Source organism: Mobula hypostoma, chromosome 10 (genome assembly GCF_963921235.1).
Source record: "Mobula hypostoma chromosome 10, sMobHyp1.1, whole genome shotgun sequence".
NCBI classification, from domain to species: Eukaryota; Metazoa; Chordata; class Chondrichthyes; order Myliobatiformes; family Myliobatidae; genus Mobula; species Mobula hypostoma.
Window position 1 is genome coordinate 120,563,005 of NC_086106.1, and position 26,212 is coordinate 120,589,216.

The window sequence follows — 26,212 nt, forward strand, 5'->3', positions numbered from 1 at the left end:
CTCCAGTGCCTGCCTGACATCAGCCAGAGGTGGAATGTATACTGCTATCAGGATGATGGTGGAAAACTTCTTCTGTAGATAAAAAGGACAACATTTGTCCACTAGATGTTCCAGGTTAGGTGAGCAGGAGTGAGACAGAACCTCGATGTCTGTACACCACGATAAGTAAATCATAAGACATGCTCCACTCCTCTGCCTTTAAAAGACTGAGCTGTCGTGTCTTTGCAGAGAATGGTGAAACCATCCAGCTGCAGCACTGTGTCTGAAATGGCAGGGAATAGCCATGTTTCCGGGAAGCAAGGTACACAGCAGTTCCTGATGGGCAATTTAGGACAGATGGTTAAATGTCATCTTTGCAAGAACGTTCTGGAGCAATCCTACACTGTCATCGCAGAGAGCATTCTCACGTCAGCCATTGCTGTCTGGTCTCTCACAATATACAGGAAAATACAGCAAACAGTCAGGTTAGCAGAAAATATCTTGGGGTGAAGGGTACCATCAGTGCAGTACTTGTATGTGTCCAGGACAAAGAAATGGGCAGGAAAAATCATTACGGACACTACCTGCCCTGCCTACCACCTTTTCCAAAAGTTCCCTTCTGGAAAGTGCTAAAGGTATATTTAAAAAAAAACCACACCATCATAAAAGTTTCTCCCCCCACACCCAGCAGTTATTCTGATCAACCATTTTAGTTAGACCCCTCCCCCCACCCTCTCTATCTATTAGCCCCTTCAGTGCACTGCACTGTTAACACTTTAAACTACATTTTATAATGTTGTGTACATTGTAAATACTTGCTAGTATTTGTGTATTTATGCATATTTTATTCCATATCCAAAATTTAACCTCTAAGTTTATTCAGTTCTTTATTCTGTATAATTGTTGAATGTTGTTGTTTTTTGTTGCATATCATGCAACACACCACAGCAAATTTCTAATACATACAAATGAACTCTCAGTGGCTAATTTATTAGATACACCTACGTAATAATCCAAATATCGAACCAGCCGATCATGTGGCGGCAACTCAGAACATAAAAGCATGCAGATCTGGTCAAGAGGTTCACCTGTTGTTCAGACTAAATATCAGAATTTGGAAGCAATGTGATCTAGGTGACTATGACTGTGGAATGATTGTTGGTGCCAGACAGGGTGCATTGAGCATCTCAGAGGTTGCTGATCTGGGATTTTCATTCACAACAGCTTTTGGAGTTTACAGAGAATGGAGTGAAAAATAAACAAAAATCATCCAGTGAGCACTAGTATTGTGGGAGAAAACACTTTGAGAGAGATCAAAGAGGAACGGCTAGACTGATTCATGCTGACAGGAAGGTGCCAGTAACTCGTATATCTGCACTTTACAATAGTGGTGTGCAGAACGCTACTGGATGCACAGCACATCAAACCTTGAAGTGGATGGATTACAGCAACAGAAGACCACGGACATACACTCTGTGGCCACTTTATTAGGTACAGGAGATGCATATGGCAAATAAAGCTGATACTCGATCCTTAAAGTAGTGACTTAGCCTACCAATCAGAGGAAGAACAAGCAAACTGCACACGGACACACCAGAGTTCAGGACTGAACCCAGCTCAATAGAGTTGTGAGGAAGCAGTCTCAGAATCAGAATTAAGTTTAATATCACGGGCATGTTGTGAAATTTGTGGTTTTGTAGCAGCAGTGCATTGCAATACAATGCAACAAAAACTATAAATTACAGGTCTATCTATGCTTATCTATAAATATTATACAAAATTAAATATATAGCAAAAAGAGAGCAAAAAAAAAGAAAGAAGTGAGCAACACACATCAAAGTTGCTGGTGAACGCAGCAGGCCGGGCAGCATCTCTAGGAAGAGGTACAGTCGACAAAGGTGTCCTGACGAAGGGTCTCGGCCTGAAACGTCGACTGCACCTCTTCCTAGAGATGCTGCCTGGCCTGCTGCGTTCACCAGCAACTTTGATGTGTGTTGCTTGAATTTCCAGCATCTGCAGAATTCCTGTTGTTTGCGAAAAAAGTGAGGTAGTGTTTGTGGATTGGTTTATTGTCTATTCAGAAACCTGATGGCAAAGGGGAAGAAGCTGTTCCTAAAACACTGAGTATGTATCATCAGGCTCCTGTACCTCCTCCTCGATGGTTGCAATGAGACGAGGGCATGTTCTGGATGATGGCAGACATTAGTGATGGAAGCCACTTTTTGAAGTTGTTCTCGGTGCTGGAGAGGCTAGTGCCACGATGGAGTTGACTGAGTCTGGAACTTTCTGCAGATTTTTCCAATCCTGTGCAATGATGCAGCCTGCAGAAACTTGTGGGAGTCTTTGGTTGTCACAGAGATTCACTAACGTGAAAGAAAGTTCAAAGTACATTTATGATCAAGGTATTTATACATTATATAACCATGAGATTTGTCTCCTAACTGGCAGCTACGGAACAAAAATAATTCAAAAAAAAAATTAAAAGAACACCGTCAAATATCCAGTGAGCAGAGAGAAAAAGACAAATTGTGCAAACAATAAATGCAAGAAAATAATGTTCTGAAGCTCAGGGCAGAGCAGAGCAGCAAGTTCAACGGACGTGGCTCTTCCCTCCAGCCCTGACACGCTGACCTTTTCAATCTGGCCTGGGGCGCCTAAATCGCCCAAACGTCAGGTTCAGCTACTTTGGTACACTCCGGGTCCCGGACACTACCGCCTCAATTCAGCCTGTGCCTGACCTTTTCAATTCAGCCCACCATGTAAATCGTCGTCCAAATATCAGCTTCCGGGACTTCGACACGTTCTGCGGCCTGGACCCCGAGGCCTTGACTCAGCCTGCACCCAACCCCTCCGATTCCGCTCAGTCCTTAAAACACCGGGGAAGTTCCACTGTCTCGACCTCAGAAGTTCAGGTTCAGTAGTATGAATGAGTATCACAAACAGAGGTCTTCCTTGATTGCAGTCAATGACCAAAACATCTTCTGTGCCTGCTCATGCTCTTCGCTCTCCACAGAGCATTGCAGTGGCCCTCCCGGCCATTGGATCTCACTGTAGGTCTCACCTGCCCAGTCCTCAGGAGCTGACTTTGCATGCTCAGACAGGCATGTCCCTATCTCACTGGGTATGAGCCTGCTGGCTACTCTCACTTGGTTTAGCCTGCCCGTGGAAGCCATGTGCTCGGGTGTGGCTGCTGTCCCATGCAAACAGCTACTTGGAACCACAGTGCGGTCCAAATGTGAATGAGCTGCCCTGGAGTATTAGTCCTTCATTGCTTCATTGCACCTCATTAACCTTTACAAGCCAATCTGCCTAATAAATTCAGGCAATACACACAAAACGCTGGAGGAACTCAGCAAGCCAGGCAGCATCTATGGAAAAGAGTAAGCAACTGACACTTCGGGTTGAGACCCTTCATCATGACAGGAAAAAAAGATGAGAAGTTAGACCAAGAAGGTGGGGGGGGGGGATGGGAGAAAGAAGAACAAGGTGGTAGGTTCTGTGGGAAAAAAAGTACAGTCCACGTTTCGGGCTGAGACCCTTCGGCAGGACTGGAGGGAAAAAGACGAGGGGTAGATTTAAATGTAGGGGAGGGGAGAGAGAAACACAAGGTGATAGGTGAAACTGGGAGTGGGAAGGATGAAGTAAAGAGTTAGGAAGTTGATTGGTGAAAGACATACAGGGCTGGAGAAGGGCGGAATCCGATAGGAGAGAACCGAAAGCCATGGATGAAAGAAAAGGGAGGAAGGAGCACCAGAGGGAGGCAATTGAGCAGGCAAGGAGATAAGGTGAGAAAGGAAAAAGAGGATGTGGAATGGTGAAGAAGAGGAGGGGGCCTTCACCATTTTGTGTATGTTGCTTGGATTTCCAGCATCTGCAGATTTTCTCCTATTTACAACTTGGTAGGTGATAGGTGAAACCGGGAGGTGGGGTGGGGTGAAGTAAAGAAACGTTGACTGTTTATTCTTTTCCATAGATGCTGCCTGGCCTGCTGAGTTCCTCCAGCATTTTGTGTGAGTGCTCTGGATTTCTAGCATCTGCAGAATCACTTGTGTGTATATGGAAGAATCTAATGCATCACGGGGTGATAATCCAAACTCCAAAAAGACAGCACCAGAGTTCAGGACTGAAGCTGGATTGCCAGCGCGGTGAGATAGCAACCTACAAACAGGTCATTGCACAGCCTCAAGCAGAAGATGGCTTTGATCCATCAGTTGCAATGACACGAGGAATTAGACCTGGCTGGGAGATAAATCACAACAATGACTGAATAGTGACTGTGATTCCCATTTTGACAGCACTGTTAATATTGGATTGACCCTCAGAGGAGCTGGAGAAGATAAATGCCATGTCAGCCCCAGTGATTAAGTTGCTTTAGTCATTGGAGCAGCCAATGAATAAGATAAGCATTCAGGTGTCATTGCAAAGATTGGAGCCCTTCACTAATTACTGGCCTGGTGATTCTCAATGTTCTAACACATTCTGATACGCAGGAATTGTCTCCCACACCATCATCGACTTTATCGGCTCAGGGGATCTCCCATCCACTGCTACCAACCTTATAGTTCCCACACCTCGCACTTCCTGTTTCTACCTCCTACCCAAGATCCACAAACCTGCCTGTCCTGGCCGACCTATTGTCTCAGCTTGCTCCTGCCCCACCGAACTCGTTTCTGCATACCTCGACATGGTTTTATCCCCCCTTGTTCAATCCCTTCCTACCTATGTTCGTGACACTTCTCACGCTCTTAAACTTTTCGATGATTTTAAGTTCCCTTGCCCCCACCGCTTTATTTTCACCATGGATGTCCAGTCCCTATTGTCTTCCATCCCCCATCAGGAAGGTCTCAAAGCTCTACGCTTCTTTTTGGGTTCCAGACCTAATCAGTTCCCCTCTACCACCACTCTGCTCCGTCTAGCGGAAATAGTCCTTACTCTTAATAATTTCTCCTTTGGCTCCTCCCACTTCCTCCAAACTAAAGGTGTAGCTATGGGCGCCCATATGAGTCCTAGCTATGTCTGCCTTTTTGTTGGCTTTGTGGAACAATCTATGTTCCGTGCCTATTCTGGTATCTGTCCCCCATTTTTCCTTCACTACATCGACGACTGCATTGGCGCTGCTTCCTGCACGCATGCTGAGCTCGTTGACTTTATTAACTTTGCCTCCAACTTTCACCCTGCCCTCAAGTTTACCTGGTCCACTTCCGACACCTCCCTCCCCTTTCTAGATCTTTCTGTCTCTGTCTCTGGAGACAGCTTATCCACTGATGTCTACTATAAGCCTACTGACTCTCACAGCTATCTGGACTATTCCTCTTCTCACCCTGTCTCTTGCAAAAACGCCATCCCCTTCTCGCAATTCCTCCGTCTGCGCCGCATCTGCTCTCAGGATGAGGCTTTTCATTCTAGGACGAGGGAGATGTCCTTTTTTAAAGAAAGGGGCTTCCCTTCCTCCACATCAACTCTGCTCTTAAACGCATCTCCCCCATTTCATGTACATCTGCTCTCACTCCATCCTCCCACCACCCCACTAGGAATAGGGTTCCCCTGGTCCTCACCTACCACCCCACCAGCCTCCGGGTCCAACATATTATTCTCCGTAACTTCCGCCACCTCCAACGGGATCCCACCACTAAGCACATCTTTCCCCCCCCCCCCTCTGCATTCCGCAGGGATCGCTCCCTACGCAACTCCCTTGTCCATTCTTCCCCCCCATCCCTCCCCACTGATCTCCCTCCTGGCACTTATCCGTGTAAGAGGAACAAGTGCTACACATGCCCTTACACTTCCTCCCTTACCACCATTCAGGGCCCCAAACAGTCCTTCTAGGTGAGGCAACACTTCACTTGTGAGTCGGCTGGGGTGATATACTGCGTCCGGTGCTCCCGATGTGGCCTTTTATATATTGACAAGACCCGACGCAGACTGGGAGATCGCTTTGCTGAACACCTACGCTCTGTCCGCCAGAGAAAGCAGGATCTCCCAATGGCCACACATTTTAATTCCACATTCCATTCCCATTCTGACATGTCTATCCACGGCCTCCTCTACTGTAAAGATGAAGCCACACTCAGGTTGGAGGAACAACACCTTATATTCCGTCTGGGTAGCCTCCAACCTGATGGCATGAACATCGACTTCTCTAACTTCCGCTGATGCCCCACCTCCCCCTCGTACCCCATCTGTTATTTATTTTTATACACACATTCTTTCTCTCTCTCTCCTTTTCTCCCTCTGTCCGTCTGACTATACCCTTTGCCCATCCTCTGAGTTCCCCCCCCCCACTTTTCCTTCTCCCTGGGCCTCCTGTCCCATGATCCTCTCGTATCCCTTTTGCCAATCACCTGTCCAGCTCTTGGCTCCATCCCTCCCCTTCCTGTCTTCTCCTATCATTTTGGATCTCCCCCTCCCCCTCCAACTTTCAAATCTCTTACTAACTCTTCCTTCAGTTCGTCCTGATGAAGGGTCTCGGCCTGAAACGTCGACTGTACCTCTTCCTAGAGATGCTGCCTGGCCTGCTGCGTTCACCAGCAACTTTGATGTGTGTTGCGGGAGTAGAAGGGTGGGTTGGCAAGTTTGCAGACGACACAAAGGTTGGTGGTGTCGTGGATAGTGTACAGGATTGTTGAAGATTGCAGAGAGACATTGATAGGATGCAGAAGTGGGCTGAGAAGTGGCAGATGGAGTTCAACCCGGAGAAGTGTGAGGTGGTACACTTTGGAAGGACAAACTCTAAGGCACAGTACAAAGTAAATGGCAGGATACTTGGTAGTGTGGAGGAGCAGAGGGACCTGGGGGTACATGTCCACAGATTCCTGAAAGTTGCCTCACAGGTAGATAGGGTAGTTAAGAAAACTTATGGGGTGTTAGCTTTCATAAGTCGAGGGATAGAGTTTAAGAGTCGCAAGGTAATGATGCAGCTCTATAAAAGCAACACACATAGAAGTTGCTGGTGAACGCTGCAGGCCAGGCAGCATCTCTAGGAGGAGGTACAGTTGACGTTTCGGGCCGAGACCCTTCGTTTTCAGCATCTGCAGATTTCCTCGTGTTTGCAGCTCTATAAAACTCTGGTTATGCCACACTTGGAGTACTGTGTCCAGTTCTGGTCACCTCACTATAGGAAGGATGTGGAAGCATTGGAAAGGATACAGAGGAGACTTACCAGAATGCTGCCTGGTTTAGAGAGTATGCATTATGATCAAAGTTTAGGGGAGCTAGGGCTTTACTCTTTGGAGAGAAGGAGGATGAGACGAGACATGATAGAGGTGTACAAGATAATAAGAGGAATAGATAGAGTGGATAGCCAGCACCTATTCCCCAGGGCACCACTGCTCAATACAAGAGGACATGGCTTTAAGGTAAGGGGCGGGAAGTTCAAGAGGGATATTAGAGGAAGGTTTTTTACTCAGAGAGTGGTTGGTGCGTGGAATGCACTGCCTGAGTCAGTGGTGGAGGCAGATACACTGGTGAAATTTAAGAGACTACTAGACAGGTATATGGAGGAATTTAAGGTGGGGGGTTGTATGGGAGGCAGGCACGACATTGGGGCTGAAGGGCTTGTACTGTGCTGTACTATTCTATGTTCTGTGTTAAAGAAATCTCAATTTGAGCGAATGCTGTGTAAATACTGCCCATACACAGTTATCCGTAGTCCAGAAATGACAGATCGTACAACAGCATAAAATGATAAAGGAAGTATATTTACCAAATTTTCAAATTTAACCAACTGTTACAGAAAAATAAAAAGGCCCATTACAGTGAAACCAGTTCAACATGCTCATAAACGTTGAGCTCATCTGGAGTAGTCAGGGGTGTGTGTCTTTACTCACACGCTGGATCCAGGGAAAGCACCGGCACATTCCGACCTCCCCTCGAAGAGCAGCTGGAATGAACTGGCTCTCTCAGGAGTGTTGGTCCTTCCTCCTCAGAGCCATTCACCTGTACGAAGTATCTTGCAACGGGGCCTTTCCTTCCACCAGCATTCTGCTGCGTCTTCCCTTGTGCCCTGCCCCACAGCTCCCACCAAAAGAGCCCAAACCAGACTACTGTCCTTCAGAAAACTCTCTAGAACCTTCTCTCACATCCCACAATCCTGATTGGCTGACTCACATTCCCACAACATGGGTCCTTACCTTAACCAAAGCCAAAACACACTTCCCAGCTTGGCACACTGCTTTTACAGAAAACTGCTAATATGAACTACCTCACAGCATAGCAGTGGAAATCTTAACCAGGGAATTATGTATATGTCTTTTAAATAGTTAAATTAAAATAAGTAGTACCAAAAAAACAGAAATAAAGAAGTGAACAACACACACAAAATGCTGGAGGAACTCAGCAGGCCAGGCAGCATCTATGGAAAAGAGTACAGTCGATGTTTTGGGCCAAAAGCCTTCGGCAGGACAGGAGAAAGAAAGCTGGAGAGTAGATTTAAAAGGGAGGGAGAAACACCAGGTGATAAGTGAAAGAGACAGAAGGCCACAGAAGAAAGAAAAAGGGGCGAGACACAGCAGGAATAGCAGGCAGGATAGTGGAATGCTTCCTCTTGCGCGATGTGGGAAAGCAGGGAGACTTCGAGTGTCCCTGACGACTACAAATGCGAGAAGCGCATCAAACTGCAGCTTCTAACAAACAGCGTTAAGGAGTTGGAGCCGGATCTGGATGAACTCTGGATCATTCAGGAGGCTGAGGAGGTGATAGATAGGACTTAGAGAGAGGTAGCTGCACCCAAGGTGCAGGACACAGGAAACTGGGTGGCAGTCAGGAAAGGGATATGTGTTAGATAGCCAGTACAGAGTACTTCTGTGGCCATCCCCTTCATCAACAATTATACCACTTTCAATACTGTTGGGGGCGGGGGGATGACCTAGCAGAGGAAATTCACAGCGGCTGCGTCTCTGGCACTGAGTCTGTCTCTGTGACTCAGAAGGGTAAGGGGCAGAGGAGCTGAGCTGCGGTGATAGTCAGGGGAACAGAAAGGAGGATCTGTGGACAAGAACGAGATTCATGGATATATGTTGCCTCCCGGGTTCCAGGATCCTGGACATCTCAGATTGAGTCCTCAGCATTCTTAAATGGGGAGCTCAGCAGCCAGAAGTCGTGGTCCATGTATGTACCAATGACAAGATAGGAAGAGAGATGAGGCTCTGCAAAGTGAGTTCAGGGAGTTAGGTGCTAATTTAAAAGGCACGACCACCCTATGGTTGTGACCTCAGGATTGCTACCCATGCCATGTTTTACATGTGGCTAACGAGTTGGTGTAGGAGGGAGCGCATCAGATCTTTGGATCATTGGGCTCTCTTCCAGGGAAGGTGGGACCTGTACAGAATGGAAGATTTGCACCTGAACTGGAAGGGGACTAATATCTTAGCGGGAAAGTGAATATGGGGGAAGATGTTTAAACTAGAGTTGTAGAGAGATGGGAACCAGTGTCAGAACAGATAGTGCAGAGTTTGTAGAGACAGATGTTGTTAAGACCTCAGACAAAGTCGGGAATCAAAAAGTTGAGCATGGTGTGACTAAAGTCCTGAGGTACATATATTCTAATGCAAGAAGTATCATAGATGAGTTTAGGGGATGAATCAACACCTGGAATTATATTATTGTAGCCAATAGTGGGACTTGGGTGCAGGAGGGGCAGGACTGGCAGCTCAGTATTCTGGGGTTCCATTGTTCCATGGGTGGAACTGAGGACTAAGAAAGGTATGACCATGTTAGTTTAATCACAGACCACCCGAGGGATTTAGAGGAACAAACTTGTAGAGAAGTATTGCAGACTGTTGCAAGAAACATAAGGTTGTTATACTAGGTGATTTTAACATTCCTCGTATTGACTGTGAATTGCACACTGTAAAAAGACTAAATGGGATAGAGTTTGCCAATGTATTCAGGAAAGTATCCTTAATCAGTACGTGGACGTCCCAACAAGAGAGTGTGCGATACTTGATCTGCTATTAGGAAATGAGACAGTGCAGGTGGCAGAAGTTTCTGCCAGAGAACACTTTGCATCTCGTGATCATAATGTCATTAGTTGTAAAGTAAATATGGAAAAAGGTAGTTTCTGGTCTATGGTTTGAGATTCTAAATTTGGGAAAGGCCAATTTTGATGGCATCATAAAGGATCTGGCAAGTGGGGATTGGGCCAGGTTGTTTTCTGGTAAATGTGTACTTGGTAAGTGGGAGGCCTTCAAAAGAGAAATTTTGAGAGTACAAAGCTTGTGTGTGTCTATCAGAATAAAAGGTAATCATAACAGGTTTAGAGAACTTTCATTTTCAAGAGATATTGTGGCCCCGGTTAAGAAAAAAATAGGAAGTGCAGGGCAGGTCTAGGCAGGTAGGAACAAATAAGGAGCTTATTGAGTATAAGAAATGCTAGAAAACACTTAAGAAAGAAATATGGAAGGCTAAAAGAAAGGCAGGTGTGGAGCCAAAAGAGATAGGGGGATCTTAAATGATTTTTTTTGCATCTGCTGTTACTCAGGAGATGGACACAGAGTCAATAGAAGGGAGGCAAAGTGGCATCAATTTCATAGACACTGTACAGATTACAGATGAGGAGGTGTTTGCTGTTTAGAGGCAATTTAAGCGGGAGAAGATAGAGCAGCGCGCCGCGCATGCACAGCCCTCCGGTGAAAAATGATATCGTATCCATTAAATAGGGGCTGTGACAATTCTGATTTGATGGAGACGGATGTGAAAGCACAGGGGAACATCTGGAGAAATCTCTGCAACGCTCTTTCGCTGCCATCGTTACTGCGCAGTTGGGTATCTTCTGGAGGGTAGGCCTCAAAATCCCCAGCTTTGCCTGCTGTTGGCGACCGAGATTGAGGTTGATTCATTTGGACAGAGATGGCGCTCAGTACTCGGTGTTGGAGAGCTGATTCGGAGGCTTGAAGTTTTTGGATGACTCAGAGATGGATTGTGGTCGGGTATGGCAGGGAGAGTTTTTCTTCCTTCTCCCGTCTGCATCAGATGTGGGACATTTGAGAGACTTTGAACTTTTTACTGTGCTCATGGACTTCTTCATCAAGTTATGGTATTATTGCACTGTTGTAACTATATGTTATAATTATGTGGTTTTGTCAGTTTTTTCAGTCTTGGTCTGTCCTGTGTTTTGTGATATCACACCGGAGGAAATATTGTATCATTTCTTAATGCATGCATTACTAAATGACAATAAAAGAGGACTGAGTGTCTTCATAATCTAATTAGGGTGGATAAATCCCTAGGGCCTGACAGATGTTCCCTTGGACCCTGTAGTGGGCAAGTGCAGAAACTTCAGGGGACCAAGCAAAGATCTTTAAATCATCCTTGGAGACAGGTGAGGTACCAGAGGATTGGGGGATAGCCAATGTTGATCCACTGCTTAAGAAAGGCTCTAAACATAAACCAGGAAATTATAGGCCAATAACTCTGACATCAGTTGTAGGAAACTTATTGGAAGGTTTTTTAAGGGACCTGATAAATGAGTATTTGCATAGACATGGACTGATTAGGGATAGTCAACGTGACTTTCTGTGTGGTAGGTCATGTCTAACTAATCCTATAGAGATTTTCGAAAAAGTTACCAGGAAAGTTGATAAAGGCAAGGCAAGTTGTTCACATGAACTTCAGCAAGGCATATGACAAGGTCTCCAATGGAAGGTTGGTGAAGGAAGTTCGGTCACTCAGCATTAAGATGATATAGTAAATCGAATTGGACATTGGCTTTGTGGGAAAAGCCAGAGAGTGGTAGTAGATGGTTGCCTCTCTGATTGGAGGCCTGTGTCTAATGGAGTGCCGCAGGGATCGGTGCTCGGTTTGTTGTTGTTTGTCATCTATTATCAATGATCTGGATGATAATGTGGTTAAGTGGATCAGCAAATTTGCAGAAGACATCAAGATTAGGGGTGCATTGGACAGCAAGGAAGACTACCAGAGCTTGAAGCGGGATTTAGACCAACTGGAAAAATTAGCTGAAAAATGGCAGGTGGAACTTAATGCAGACAAGTGCGAGGTGTTTTACTTTTGTAGGATCAACCAGTGTAGGTCTTACACAGTGAATGGTGAAAGAGTGCAGAGAAAATTGTTGGGTCTAGAGGAGCTGAGTTATAAGGAAAGATTGAATAGGTTAGCACTGTATTCTTTAGAACATAGAAGATTGAGATTTGATAGAGGCATACAAAATTATGAGGGGTATAGATAGGGTAAATGCAAGCAGGCTTTTTGCACAGAGATTGGGTGGAACTACAACTAGGGGTCATGGGTTAAGGGTGAAAGGGTAAAGTTTAAGGGGAACACGAGGGCAAACTTCACTCACAGGGTCGCAAGCATGTGAAACGAGCTGTCAGCTCAAGTGGTGCATGCCAGCTTGATTTCAACGTTTAAGAGAAGTTTGGATAGGTATGTGGATGGTAGGGGTATGGAGGGTGATGGTCCCAGTACAGGTTGATGGGAGTAGGTGGTTTAGATGTTTTGGCACAGATTTGATGGGCTGAAGGACCTGTTTCTGTGCTATACTTTTCTACGATTCTATGACTCTCGGCACTGAACTCCTCCAGCCTTTTGAGTGTTGCCCCAGATTCCAGCATCCGCAGTCTTGTATATCTCCAGTAAATTATGTTTGTCGGGTTTTCCACAGAAAACTATGTTCTCATGGTTAAAATTATGAATGAATGAATGATTGGCAACTTTGGATGCACAAGGAACCAGAACTTGGCAGAAAACACTGAATAAGGAATCAACCAAGTGGCTGCTGGTAATCGTTGTCATGGAAACTAATATCCCTGGACAAGAAACAAGGTTTTGCAAATTCAAGTCAACAGATATTATGGTCAAACACAGAAAAACTTAATTCAACATATTTTATTAATATTTGTAACAATTTTAATCACATTTAGAACATTTGTTAAAATGCAATTTAAAACAAAATCCATCCATGTTGATTGATTAATTCTCAAGTAATCACAGGCCTTAAAAATCCTGGGCTGAAAAGATAAAAGAGAACTCAAATAGTATTTAACACAAATGATTCTGCAGGTGTGGAAATCTTGAATGACCCATACAAAATGCTGGAGGGACTCAGCTGGTCAGGCAGACTCTATGGAGGGAATAAACAGAATAAATGGAAGGGCCTCAGCCCGAAAAATAAACTGTTTATTCTCGTCTATAGATGCTGCCTGACTGTCCGAATTCCTCCCAATAGTGCTGCATTCAGAGAAGACTGTAATGTTCAGTCTTCAGAGTGGGACATGAACGAGACTTCCATCCTTCTCCCACGTGTTCATGCTGTGTTTCTAGGACTGGAGAGTGTCGGGAATGGGGGTGCTTGGGCATAGTGGATTGTTCATCCATTTCTGCTTATAAAATGCTTCAGTGCAAGTCTCAGAATGGCTGAGCTGTCCGTTCAATTTTTTTTCTGAAGGCTTAAACCCGTCGCCAAAGTACAGTTAGTTGACCCTGGCAGGGGAATGGTGGGAGAGGAGAAAAGACTTTTCTTATGTGATAGATTGAGTCGGAACCAGAGAATCGTTCCTGCACTCATGATCAGCCCCAGTTACTGAGAGAGAAAACTTGAGCAGGGGTAGGCCTGAGGCCCCTAGTTCACCATAAGCAGTGTAAACCATTTAGCCCCCAGGCTTGTTCCACTAATAAATATGATCCTTCTCATTTCAGCACAACTTGCCTGCACTTGTCGTGATTATTTAGTTAGAGATTCAGAATGGTAACAGGCCCTTCCAGCCCAATGAGCCCACACTGCCCTGTATCACTCTCATGACTACTAACCCGCTAACCCATACATCTTTGGAATGTGGGAGGAAACCAGAGCACCCAGAAGAAACCCAGGCAGTCACCGGGAGGTTGTACAAACACCTTACAGACAGCAGTGCAATTGAATCCAGATTACTGTTGCTGTAATAGTTTTACTCTAACTGCTACGTCATCATGTTACCTCAACATTTCCCTTGGTTTCTATCTGAACCACCACCTTTCATCCACTTTCCCATCCAAACTCATATTTGGAATCCTTAAGTGGATAAAAATCAATTGAACTCAATGATGTCCACTGAGACTGGAAAGTCCAAAGATTGATTGCCCTCTGAGTAAAGAAATTTCTGCTTACTGCTGGCTGATCTCCTAATGTAAAGAAAAGATCTCCAGGATTACACTCTCCATCCAAATGACACAGACTCAGTCAGACTCTCTCAGAATTCTTTGTTTTAATAAAACATCTCTTGCTCTTTCAATCTTTGGTTTGAGACAATCTCATCTCATTGCTCAATCCTCTCATCCCAGGAATGATTTGCCTCTGAGGCAACTTATCTTTGCCAAGTGGGACTGCGGCAAGTCCTCATGTCACTTAACACTGGGTGTTAAAGTCTATTTGAGCAATATAAACACAAGAAATCCTGCAGACGCTGTAAGTCTTCGGTATCACACACAAAATTCTGGAGGAACTCAGCAAGTCAAGCGGCATCTGTGGAGGGGCATAAACTGTCGGTGTTTCAGGCCGAGAAATGTCGCTTGATGTAGGGCCTCAGCCTGAAACATTGACTGTTTATTCCTATCCATAGGTAAAGATTAGCTTTATTTGTCAAGTGCACATTGAAACATCAAATGTACAGTTGTCTTGCATCAAACCTAATCATCACAGATTGTGCTGGCCAGCCTGAAGTGCCACTGTCATAGCATGCCCACAACTCACCATCCCTAATTGTACATCTTTGGAATGTGGGAGGAATCCAGAGGAGACCCACATAGTCACGGGAAGAACGTACAGCCTCCTTACAGGCAGTGGCGGGATTTGAAACCCCGCCAATCTTACAGCTGGTGTTGTAAGCTTTGCACTTACCGCTACACTACTGTGCTGCCTGACTTGCTGTGTTCCTCCAGTATTTTATATTTGAACAATGTTGGCTCTGAAATTAGAGGTGGGACAATATTTCACACAAAAAATCCCTATTTCCTCAACCGTTAAATGTAGGCATCAATCTTAAAATTGTAATAATTTATGTCTTTACTAAAATACCGTTTAATGATTCATTATTGATACAATGGACACAATATTCAACAATTTCATATAACTGGCCTTTCCTGCACATTTCAGAAATGGCCATTTCTGTTGTAAGATCACCTGTCACATGAACTCAACTTTTCTCTTCCTATGGATGCTGCCTGAGCTGCTGAGTTTTCCAGCATTCACTGTCAGTGAAGATACCCACATTTCTCGCATTCCCAATGTTGCAGATGCTCTCCAAAGCCCTCACTCATCTCCTTCGACCACTACCTGCTCCAGACAGATCAGCTGGGAATTGATAGAACATAAGAACAACACAGAACAGGAACAGCCTTTTGGCCCACAATGTCTATGCCAAGCTGCACACCTGCCTGCATGTGGTCTACATCTCTCTATCCCCTACGTGTTCATATCCTTGTCTAAATGCTAAATGTAGCTATCATATCTACTTTGACCACTTCCTCTGACAGTTACCAGAGCGGTACCTACCACTCTCTGTGTTAAAAAACTTGCCTCACAAATCCACTTTGAATTTTGCCCTTCTCAGCTTAAAACCATGCCCATTAATATTTGACATTTCCATCCTGGGAAAGAAGACTCTGATGGTTCTTGCTCTCTATACCTCTCATTGAATTTGACCACTGGAGATTCAAGTTGAAGTTCAACCAGACATAATTACCCATGAATACAGCTAAACGAAACAACATTACTCCAGGCTAAAGGTGCAAAACACAGTATCAACAGTCACAAACAAGACACATAGAACATATATGATAGCAAGCACATACAAAATATCAGAAAAATGCAGTCACAAAAAGAAAATAATTGGGTAGGTGAGGGGTTAGGGCTTTCGTCAAGGAATTTTGGGGTTGGTTATTCTGGATGTTGGGGAGTCAGGGCTGAGAAGATTGGGTGGGTTCTAGGTTTTCCTAGTCAGGGCAATTCAGGTTCAGGCCAAGGATAACAGAGTAGATCAGTGTCTGTGCTAACTAGGGACGCATTTGCAAGTGAAGCTGATGGATACATGGTTTCAGAACTATAGCGGTTTGCCAGTTGATGGAAGTAAATAATGATATGAGGCTGAATAGGATTCCATTTCCGTACAGTGCAATGATTGACCAGAGAACGACCAATGGTTGTCACCTCTTGAGCCTCAGAGAAAATTGTTGAACTTGTAAATGTAAGTCATGTCAGGAAGAGCCTGGTCGAATTTTAAAGTGACAGCATACGACCCAGAAGAATTTGTTCCATTCTGGGAGCGACCACATTCAGTCACATGTTGGTGTACACTCAAATTTCTGTGCAAATAGAAAATAAAGAGGCATGCATCATAGTCATAGTTAGGGAAAAAAAGTTCCTCAAAACCCTTTTGTATTTTGCCAAATTCCAGAGTTCTACAATGGAGATAATTGGAAGTGTTAAACTGAGGAATGGACAATTTCTTGGACTTTCAGTAATTGTCCCTTTTCCAATTTACCATTCCCCATTCCTGTTTCCTTCCCTCACCTTATCTCCTCTCCTGCTGATCACCTCCCTCTGGTGCTCTTTTTCCTTCCCTTTCCTCCATGGTCTTCCACCTTCTCCTATCAGATTCTCCTTCTCCAGCTCTTTATCACTTTCAGCAATTTAATTCCCAACTCTTTACCTCACCCCTCCCCCTTCTCACTTTCACTTACCACCTACCACATTGTGCTACTTCCTCCCCTCCCCCCAGATTCTTACTCTGACTTCTCATCTTTTTTTTACAGTCCTGATGAAGGGTCTCAGCCCAAAATGTTGATTATTCATTGCTTTCCATTGATGCTGCCTGACCTGCTGAGTTCCTCCAGCAATTTGTGTGTGTTGATATGTACAACAGATGTCTTGATCATTATCACCCATTTTGCGCTAACACCCAGTCAACACACAAGAGATTCTGCAAATGCTAGAAATCCAGAGCAACACAGAAAATGCTGGAGGGACTCAACAAGCCAGGCAGCATCTATGAGAGGTATAAACAGTCAACATTTTGTGCTGAGAGCCTTCATCAGGACTGAAAACTGACGGTATGAACATCGATTTCACTAACTTCCAGTATTTTTCCTTTTCCCTATTCACTCATCTCTTCTCCTCACCTGTCTATTAGCTTCCTCCAGTGTCCCTCCTCCTTCCCTTTCTCCAATGGTCCACTCTCCTCTCCTATATTATGAAGGATCCCACCCACACCACTCATGAACTGTTTGTCCCACTCCAATCATAATCCACGCCAGGATGATCAGACTCAAAAACAGTTACTTTCCCCAAGCAGTAAGGCTGATCAATACCTCCACCCTATAACCCACCCTTCCACATTCCCACTACCAGTACCTTATCAATACCTGTCAGAGTCATTTTATGTACAGACAATCCTGTGCTGAGCATAATAGTCTGAACATATAATCAACCTATGTATAAAAGCTATCTTTTGTATTTCTATTTATTGTTTTTTATTGTGTTCTGTTCCTTATTGTGTTTTTTTTTTGTACTGCCTCATATCCAGTGTAACAATTATTTCATTCTCCTTTACACTCTAACAATCTTAAACAATCGAATTCCTTCTTCTTCAGCCCTTTACCTTTTCCAGGTTGATAGTTTCTTGATTAGTCAGGTCATCAAAAGTTACAGGAAGAAGGCAGGAGAATAGGGTTGAGAGGGATAATAAATCAGCCATGTTGAGATGGTGGAGCAGACTCAATGGGCCGAATAGCCTAAATGCTCCTATGTCTTATGGTCATATTTATTGACTATTGTCATCCTATTAGAGAAAAAAATGTATCTCAAACCTGATGCCATGAGTATCAATTTTTCTAACATCCAGTAATTTCCAACCCCCCAACTTCTCTCTTTTTCCATTTCCCATTCTGTCTCTCCTCTCAGCCCTTCTCCTCGCCTGCCCATCACCTCCCTCTGGTGACCCGCCTCCTTCTCTTTCTCCCATAGTCCACTGTGCTGTCCTATCAGATTCCTTCTTCTTCAGCATTTATCTCTTCCACCTACCACATCTCAGCTTCTCACTTCTTCCTCCTCACCCCACCTTCTTATTCTGGATTCTTTCCTCTTCCTTTCCAGTCCTGATGAAGGGTCTCACACCAATACTTCAACTGTTTATTCCTCTCCATAGATGCTGCCTGACCTGCTGAGTTCCTCCAACATTTTGTGTTTGTCACTCAGTCCCTCTCCCTCTCACAGCAGTGACTGCAAACTGAGTTTACTCAGAGCAAAAGGCTACAACAGCCTTTTCTCAGTCACCCCACACCACTCTGGAAATTTGATGAGGCACTTCCTAGATTGATTTGTCCTCACTAGAGTGATGTGATTCTCCTGTCAGGGCAAATTTGTCAACGTGATTTTCCATGTGACATTCCATTTTGTGAATTTGTTCTGGGGGATTTCATCTTTGATTACATCTGGCATGAATGTGTCAGAGAGAGTTATAGAGCCACGTAGGATAGAAACAGGCCGCGTCTGCATCAACTATCATCTACATAAATCAGATTAATGTTTCATAATATGATGACCTTTTGTAAGCTAGATCATATACAGTCAGTGGCCATTTTATTAGATACACCTGTACATCGGCTCACTAATGCAAATATATAATCAGCTAATCACGTGGCGGCAACTCAATGTATAAAAGCATGCAGACATGGTCAAGAGGTTCAGTTGTTGTTCAGATCAAACTTCTGAATGGGGAAGAAACTTGATCTAAGTGACTTTGGGATTATTGTTGATAGCAGGCAGGGTGGTTTGAGTTTCTTAGACACTGCTGATCTCCTGGGATTTTCATGTACAACTGTCTCTAGAGTTTGCAGAGAGTGGTGCAAAAAAAAAATTCCAATGAGTGGCGGTTCTGTGGGCAAAATGCCTTGTTAATGAGAGAGGTCAGAGGAGAATGGCCAGGCTAGTTCGAACTGACAGGAAGGCAACAGTAACTCAAATAACCGTGCGTTACAGCAGTAGTGTGCAGAAGAGCAACTCTGAATGCACAGCATGTTGAAATTTGAAGTGGATGGGCTACAGCAGCAGCAGACCATGAAGATACACTCAGTGGCCACTTTACTAGGTACGGGAGGTACCTTAAATCTCATCCATCAGTGTGCACCAGATTGTTAGGGTGAGATGAAGGCCAGTCATGAAAATGTGGGTAACCTCTTTCCTTTGTTCAACCTCAAAACAGTGCTATGGGAACGTTTAGCTTCCCTTGCGAGTCCAGCACCAGCAGTTGTCACTTTCATGCTTTGTCTGAGAGACTGGCTCAGAGCCCTGGATGGGGCACTGGTAGGCCAGGTTAGAGTTTGTATTCCAGCCCGTGACATGGCCTTTGAATGGATACAGCTGGATTTCTGGGTGAGAGGGAGCTGGCCACTGAACCACAGCTGGGAACAGGAAGGAATTAGAAAGACACAGACGTGGAACCGTGGACAACATTGGATACTGAGTGCAGCCCAAAAGCAGGAGTCGAACCAGCAGTTTTTACACTAAGTTTCACCTGTATACAACAATTTGCCCTTCTTCATCAATCAACCAGACAAATATTCCTTTATTCCCTGCAGCTGGTGTTCAGAAGATTGGTGGGATTGACCTCTCTAGGTCTGAGTGTTAATAGAAGGTGGAGTAAAATAAAGCCATGTGGTCAATTTAGTACTTCTTTTAGACTTCAAATCTCTTTGAAAAGATTACCTTTGTAGACTGAACTTTCTTGCTCCTTCTATTCCATATTATTTCATTTCTTCACCTTTCTCTTTTGCTTTTCACTCATGGCTTATCTTCCCATCATTGCTTTGACTCCTGGCTCATTCCTTTTGCCATCTGCTTCTCATTCCCTTCATTCTCCTTTCCACTTCTTCATTCTCTCCTTTCACTTTCTCTGCCTGCAGACATCTTTCGAGCTCTGCCTTCTTCTATCGTCCTCATTATCGCTGTCTCTCGACTTTCACTGCTCATTTCTATGCTGATTTGCTCACGCTGTTAGCTTACACTTTGACATTTTGTTCATTTTATAGAACATTTCAGAACAGTTCAGGCCCTTTGGTTCCTCCATTTTTCATTCATCCATGTGCCTATCTAAGAGTTTCTTTAAAGTCCCTCACTTTTCTACTACCACTGTCCCGAGTAGAGCATTCCATGCACATACCACTCTGTGTGGAAAAACCTGCCTCTGACCTCACCCCTGTACTTTCCACCAATCACTTTCAAATTATGCCACCTCGAGTTAGCCATTTCCACCCTTTGTAATGATCCTACCTCTGACAACCCCACTATACTTTCCTCCAAACACTTTCAAATTATGCTCCTTCATGTTCACCCTTTCTGCCCTGGGAAAAAAAAATCACCAGCTATCCACTCATTCTATGGCTCTTGTCATCTTCTACACCTCTATCAGGTCAGCTCTCATCATCCTTCGCTCCAGAGAGAAAAGCCCTAGCTATGCTCATAACCATCCTCTCTCTTTTCTCAAATTCTTGTTGCACTTATTATTGCTTGCATTGAGGGTGGTGGTTGCGGGGGTGGGGGGCTGATGCTTTTGGATGGAACAAGTGGGGGTAGGGGCTGGGTTGAAGTTTTGCTGCTGCGTGTGCATGGGAGGGGAAGGACTTTGGAGTTCTAATGTTTTTCTGTCATTCATTCTTTGGGTTTTTTTCTTTGTTTCATGGGTGTCTGCAACGAGTAACGGCTGCAGGTTGTAGATTATACATTCTCTGACATTAAATTGAACTGTTGAACCACTTTCTCTCAAGAGAGTATTACAAACAGCTCTACTGATTTTCGATGTGTTGTGAAGTGTGGAAGGAAATATTCGAGCTTACTGTGACTGGCGAATCAGGTCAAGCATCTATTGAACAGTGACAGTGTTTCTGAAGTGATGGGAAATAGTGGGGGAAGGGACATAGCAGACAGACATAACACCACTTGTTTTAACCAGGACCTTATTTTAAAATGCAAAAGAATTAGGGACATAATTCATTAAAATGACTTCTAAGGCACAAAGAGGTCTTTTTTTGAAAAAAACGAAAATGCAATTCTTTTGTGGAGATTTCTGGATAATTTCAACAATCAGATTAGAACTAATTATCAGGTAGGGATATCGGTAAAAACACCCAAAAATACTGTTACTGGGCTTGTTACTGTTACTGTTACTGGGCTTGTCCTGCTGAATACTCTCACATCTATAGCATGATTGTTAGATTTGGGAATATGAGAGTGTTACTCTCACATCTATAGCATGATGGTTAGATTTGGGAGTATGAGAGTGTTAGTCTCACATCTATAGCATGATGGTTAGATTTGGGAATATGAGAGTGTTACTCTCACATCTATAGCATGATGGTTAGATTTGGGAATATGAGAGTGTTACTCTCACATCTATAGCATGATGGTTAGATTTGGGAGTATGAGAGTGTTAGTCTCACATCTATAGCATGATGTTTAGATTTGGGAATATGAGAGTGTTACTCTCACATCTATAGCATGATGGTTAGATTTGGGAATATGAGAGTGTTACTCTCACATCTATAGCATGATGGTTAGATTTGGGAATATGAGAGTGTTACTCTCACATCTATAGCATGATGGTTAGATTTGGGAGTATGAGAGTGTTAGTCTCACATCTATAGCATGATGGTTAGATTTGGGAATATGAGAGTGTTACTCTCACATCTATAGCATGATGGTTAGATTTGGGAGTATGAGAGTGTTAGTCTCACATCTATAGCATGATGTTTAGATTTGGGAATATGAGAGTGTTACTCTCACATCTATAGCATGATGGTTAGATTTGGGAATATGAGAGTGTTACTCTCACATCTATAGCATGATGGTTAGATTTGGGAGTATGAGAGTGTTAGTCTCACATCTATAGCATGATGGTTAGATTTGGGAATATGAGAGTGTTACTCTCACATCTATAGCATGATGGTTAGATTTGGGAGTATGAGAGTGTTAGTCTCACATCTATAGCATGATGTTTAGATTTGGGAGTATGAGAGTGTTACTCTCACATCGACAGAATGATCGTTAGATTTGGGGACACCATGAACACCTGGTTTTTATTGGTACCATATCAAAACATTCATCAGGAAGTCAGGTTGACAGTGATTCTGTCACTGGACAGTAATCTAGGGCTGAATAATGATCCAAAGTAAGGAGTTTAAAAAATGGGGAATTAAGTTCATTAAATTAACACATGGTGTTGCTAATGATGATCATAAAACTACTAGATTCTTGTAAAACTCCTTTGGTTCATTAATGTCCTATGGAGGAAAAAATCAGCCATTCTTACCCAGTCTTCAGAGGGAGGGAGAGAAAGAGAGAGTGAGAGTGAGAGAGCGAGAGAGAGAGAGAGAGAGAGAGAGAGAGAGAGAGAGAGAGAGAGAGAGTGTGTTCCTGTATCTTCATCATCTATATCTGTTTGTATGTCTGTATTTGTGTTTGGCTGTGTCTGTGTTTGTGTGTGTTATTATGTTTTTGGTCTGTGTTTTTGATGATGTATGCACAAAGACACACACGCACCACTGTTTCCTGCCTCATAAACACTCAGTGGCCACTTAATAGGTCCACCTGCTCTTGTTAATGCAGATATCTCACTCAGCGAATCACGTGGCAACAATTCAATGCACAAAAGCATGCAAACATGATCAAGAGGTACAGTTGTTGTTCAGACCAAACACCAGATGGGGATGCGGGATGAAATAAAAGGAGTTATTTCCCATGTCAGTTTTACTTCCTGGACAGCAGGGGGACAATTGCTACAAGATGAGGAACTAAGCTTTGATTGGCTCCAGATGACATGAATGCCTCTCCTGGTTTTGCAAAGGGATTCAGTAGTCAATTTCAAATGTCTTCATCACCTTTGGACCAAGCCTTTATCATCCAGTCTTATTTTAATGCAGTCTTATTTAAATAATTTGCTTGGGAGAATATACACAGAATTTCACTCTAAATTGGACCTAAGAAAATGCCATGAAAATTGGAGATTAAATACTTACAAACAACACACACAAAATGCTGGAGGAATTCAGCAAGCCAGGCAGCATCTATGGAAAAGAGTATAGTCAATGTTTGAGGTTGAGACGTTTCATCGGGACTGTTCAGATGAAGGGTTTTGGCCCGAAATGTTGACTATACTCATTTCCAAAGATGCTGCTTGGCCTGCTGAGTTCCTCCAGCATTTTGTGTGTGTTCTTCGGATTTACAGCCTCTGCAGATTTTCTCTTTTTTTGTGATTAAATACTGAAACCCTTTCAGGGAAAGTAGTTACCCCATTCCTTACTATAGAGCTTAATTGGCTGCGTTAACATTAATGTCCAGTGGTTCATCTCTGGTAGAGGGAAGAAAGGTTTTTTTTACATGTTGTTGTTCTGTTGTTTGTTGTGCTGAGCTTTGTGGACACGACTGTTGACACCAAATATGGCGAGAGCCGTGGGCTGCCCCCGGCACACCCTTAGGTGTATTGGTAATTAATGCAAACAAAGCACTTCACTGTATCCTAGCATGGACATGTAATAAATAGATTTGTCAGAATCTGAATAAAACCCAGGCTGAAACATTGAGGGAATAATTTGGCAGCTCACAGAGAAAGTATTTGCAGTGCAGAGGGAACATCGAGGGGCATCGGACTGCAAGACCCTACAGATGATTGTATAAGTGGGGTCTCCTTCCCCCTATTTGTGACATTTACCGATGTGGTATATACAAAGGGCCTGAAGCATTGTTGAGGATCCCTACCACCCATCCCACAATCTCTTTGACCCACTACCGTTAGAAAGGAGGTACAGGAGCATCAGGACTAGGACTTGCAGACAGGATAACAGCTTCTTCCTTCAGACTGTGAGACTAATAAATTTGCTGCCACCACAGAGGTCTCATCACCGAAACAGCAAGCTGTTTACTGTTTACTTGTGCTGCACACGACATGCGTTTTGAATTACATTTCATTAACTTATTTGTGATGATATTTTGTTTTAAGTGCTGTATAGGACAGATGTTTTGTGGGTGCACCATAGTCTGGAGGAACATTGTTTCGTCTGTATATATGTACAGTCAGATGACAATGATCTTTCAGGGAAATAATCTTGTCAGTGATAATCATTCGCCATGAATCAATACAGAGAAACATAAGCAAGTTTGGAAAGGAAATGAATGACCTATTTTCCATCAGCATTCTTCAGTAAAATTAGGAAGAGCTGTTTTCACTGAAAGGTAGAGCATAGGAACCTCTTGTCCTATTGTCAGGGGCAATGCAATGAGTTTTGTCAGGAAAGAAAGACAGATGGTGTGAGGGCAGGAAAATGAATTTACGGAGCAGATTAGGAGCAATCTCATTCCCTAGTGCAACCAGATCAAGTTTCTGAATAATCGCCTCTTTCCTTACATCTGTTTTGTATCCAAAGTCTAGAACCAGAGAGCATAGGACATTACAGCAAAGTACAGGTCCTTCAGCCCTCAATGTTGTGCTGACTTTTTAATCTATTCTATGACCAGTTCCTTCCCGTATTGCCCTCCATTAGTCTATCATCAATGTTCCTTTCTAAGAGTCCTTTAGATATCCTTAATGTATCTGCCTCTTTCACCACCTTGGCAGCACATTCCACACAACCATCCCACTCTCTGTGTAAGAAAAAAAGTCTACCCCTGATATCCCCCTCTACACATTCCTCAGATCTCAGTAACATTATACCTTCTCATATTGGCCATTTCTGCCCTGGGAAAAGTCTCTGGGGCTTCATTCAATCTATACCTCTTATCACCGCAAACACCTCTATCAAGTCCCCTCTCATCTTCCATTGCTCGGAAGAAAAAAGCCCCAGCTCACTCAACCTATCTTCACGAGACTAACATATTGAGTGCCTAGAAATGATTAACCAATGAATGATTCTGTTTAAAAATCATCTAAAGTCAGGCAATCACACTTCTCTGAATATCAAAAGTGGCAGAAAGCCATTTTGAGAAAGGTGCAAGGTTAGAGAATTACTTCCACATGAGTTACAGTACATTAATTGTCTTAACATTAGCACTACCTTCATAAAACCCATTTATACTGAATATACAAAATACTGAGGTGAACTGCTCAATCACTAGCTCAGGGCAGGGTGGGGTGAACCACAAAGATGTTATTGTACAAAAGGATTACGCACAAATCTGTCTGCTGTCAGTGGTACGTCAAGCTATCTTTTTGTTTAACATTACAGTAATATGCTATCTGATTGCTACAACAACCAAAAACATAGATACTATACAGTCAGTGGCCACTTTATCTGGTACACTTGTACACCTGTTCGTTAATGCAAATACCTAATCAGTCAATCATGTGGCAGAAACTCGATGCATAAAAGCATGCAGACATGTTCATGGAGTTCATGCCAAACATCACAATGTGGAAGAAATGTGATCTAAGTGACTGATTGTTGGTGACAGATAGGGTGGTTTGAGTATCTCAGAAACTGCTAGTTTCCTGGGATTTTCACTCACACCAGAGAAGGCTGCAAAAAACAAAAGCATCCAGTGGGTAGCAGTTCTGTAGGCAAAAAATGCCTCGCTAATGAGTGAGGTCAGAGGAGAATGACCTGTTTCAAGCTGACAGGAAGGTGTCAGTAATTCAAATAACCACGCGTTACAACAGTGGTGTGCAGAGCACATCTCGGAACACACAACGCGTTGAACCTTGAAGTGAATGGATCACAGCAGCAGAAGACTACACTGGGTTCCACCCTGTACCTAACAAAGTGACCACTGATTGTATATATCTGCTCACAACTGGTACACTGAGCTACCTTTTTGCTTTAACATTACAGTAATGCACTAACAACCCTGATTGCTACAACAACCTGCCCTATTCCAATAACATAGATACTATATATATATATAAAAAATCAGCAGAATTACTGAAACCAGTTTTAGTTATTGTCGAACAGACGACAGGCTAGTATTCCATGATGTATCATTGGTTGTAATGGATGTAGCTGGCACGGTTAGTTGAGGGCCAGTGTGGTGTGAGTACATAGAAATGATCACTTCAGTGCAATCCAACATACACAGAACGTGTGCTCAGTATTCCCAGTGGCTACCAGTTCAAGTGAGAGTTCTGGCCAAGGGTCATAAAATAAATCTGACTGCTTCCACCAGATGGGGCCGAGGCAAAGAACACCTAGAAGGGAATTAAAACAGGAGGATGTTAAAGATCAGTAAGGACACCAATCTATTTTTAATAGAGATCGTAAATAACAA

The 26,212-nt window shown here is 43.6% G+C and overlaps 1 protein-coding gene across 4 annotated transcripts in view; it reads right to left on the reverse strand.

Annotated features, from left to right (window-relative positions):
* Positions 1 to 12,829: 12,829 nt before the first annotated feature.
* si:zfos-2326c3.2 (mitogen-activated protein kinase kinase kinase kinase 4) overlaps positions 12,830 to 26,212 on the reverse strand; it is a 349,204-nt gene continuing 335,821 nt past the window's right edge. For all 4 annotated transcript variants that reach the window (XM_063061134.1, XM_063061135.1, XM_063061138.1 and 1 more), the window contains one exon: positions 12,830 to 26,132. In XM_063061134.1, coding sequence (XP_062917204.1) covers positions 26,049 to 26,132 — 84 coding nt within the window. In that variant the 3' untranslated portion in view covers positions 12,830 to 26,048. The remainder of the gene's footprint in view (positions 26,133 to 26,212) is intronic.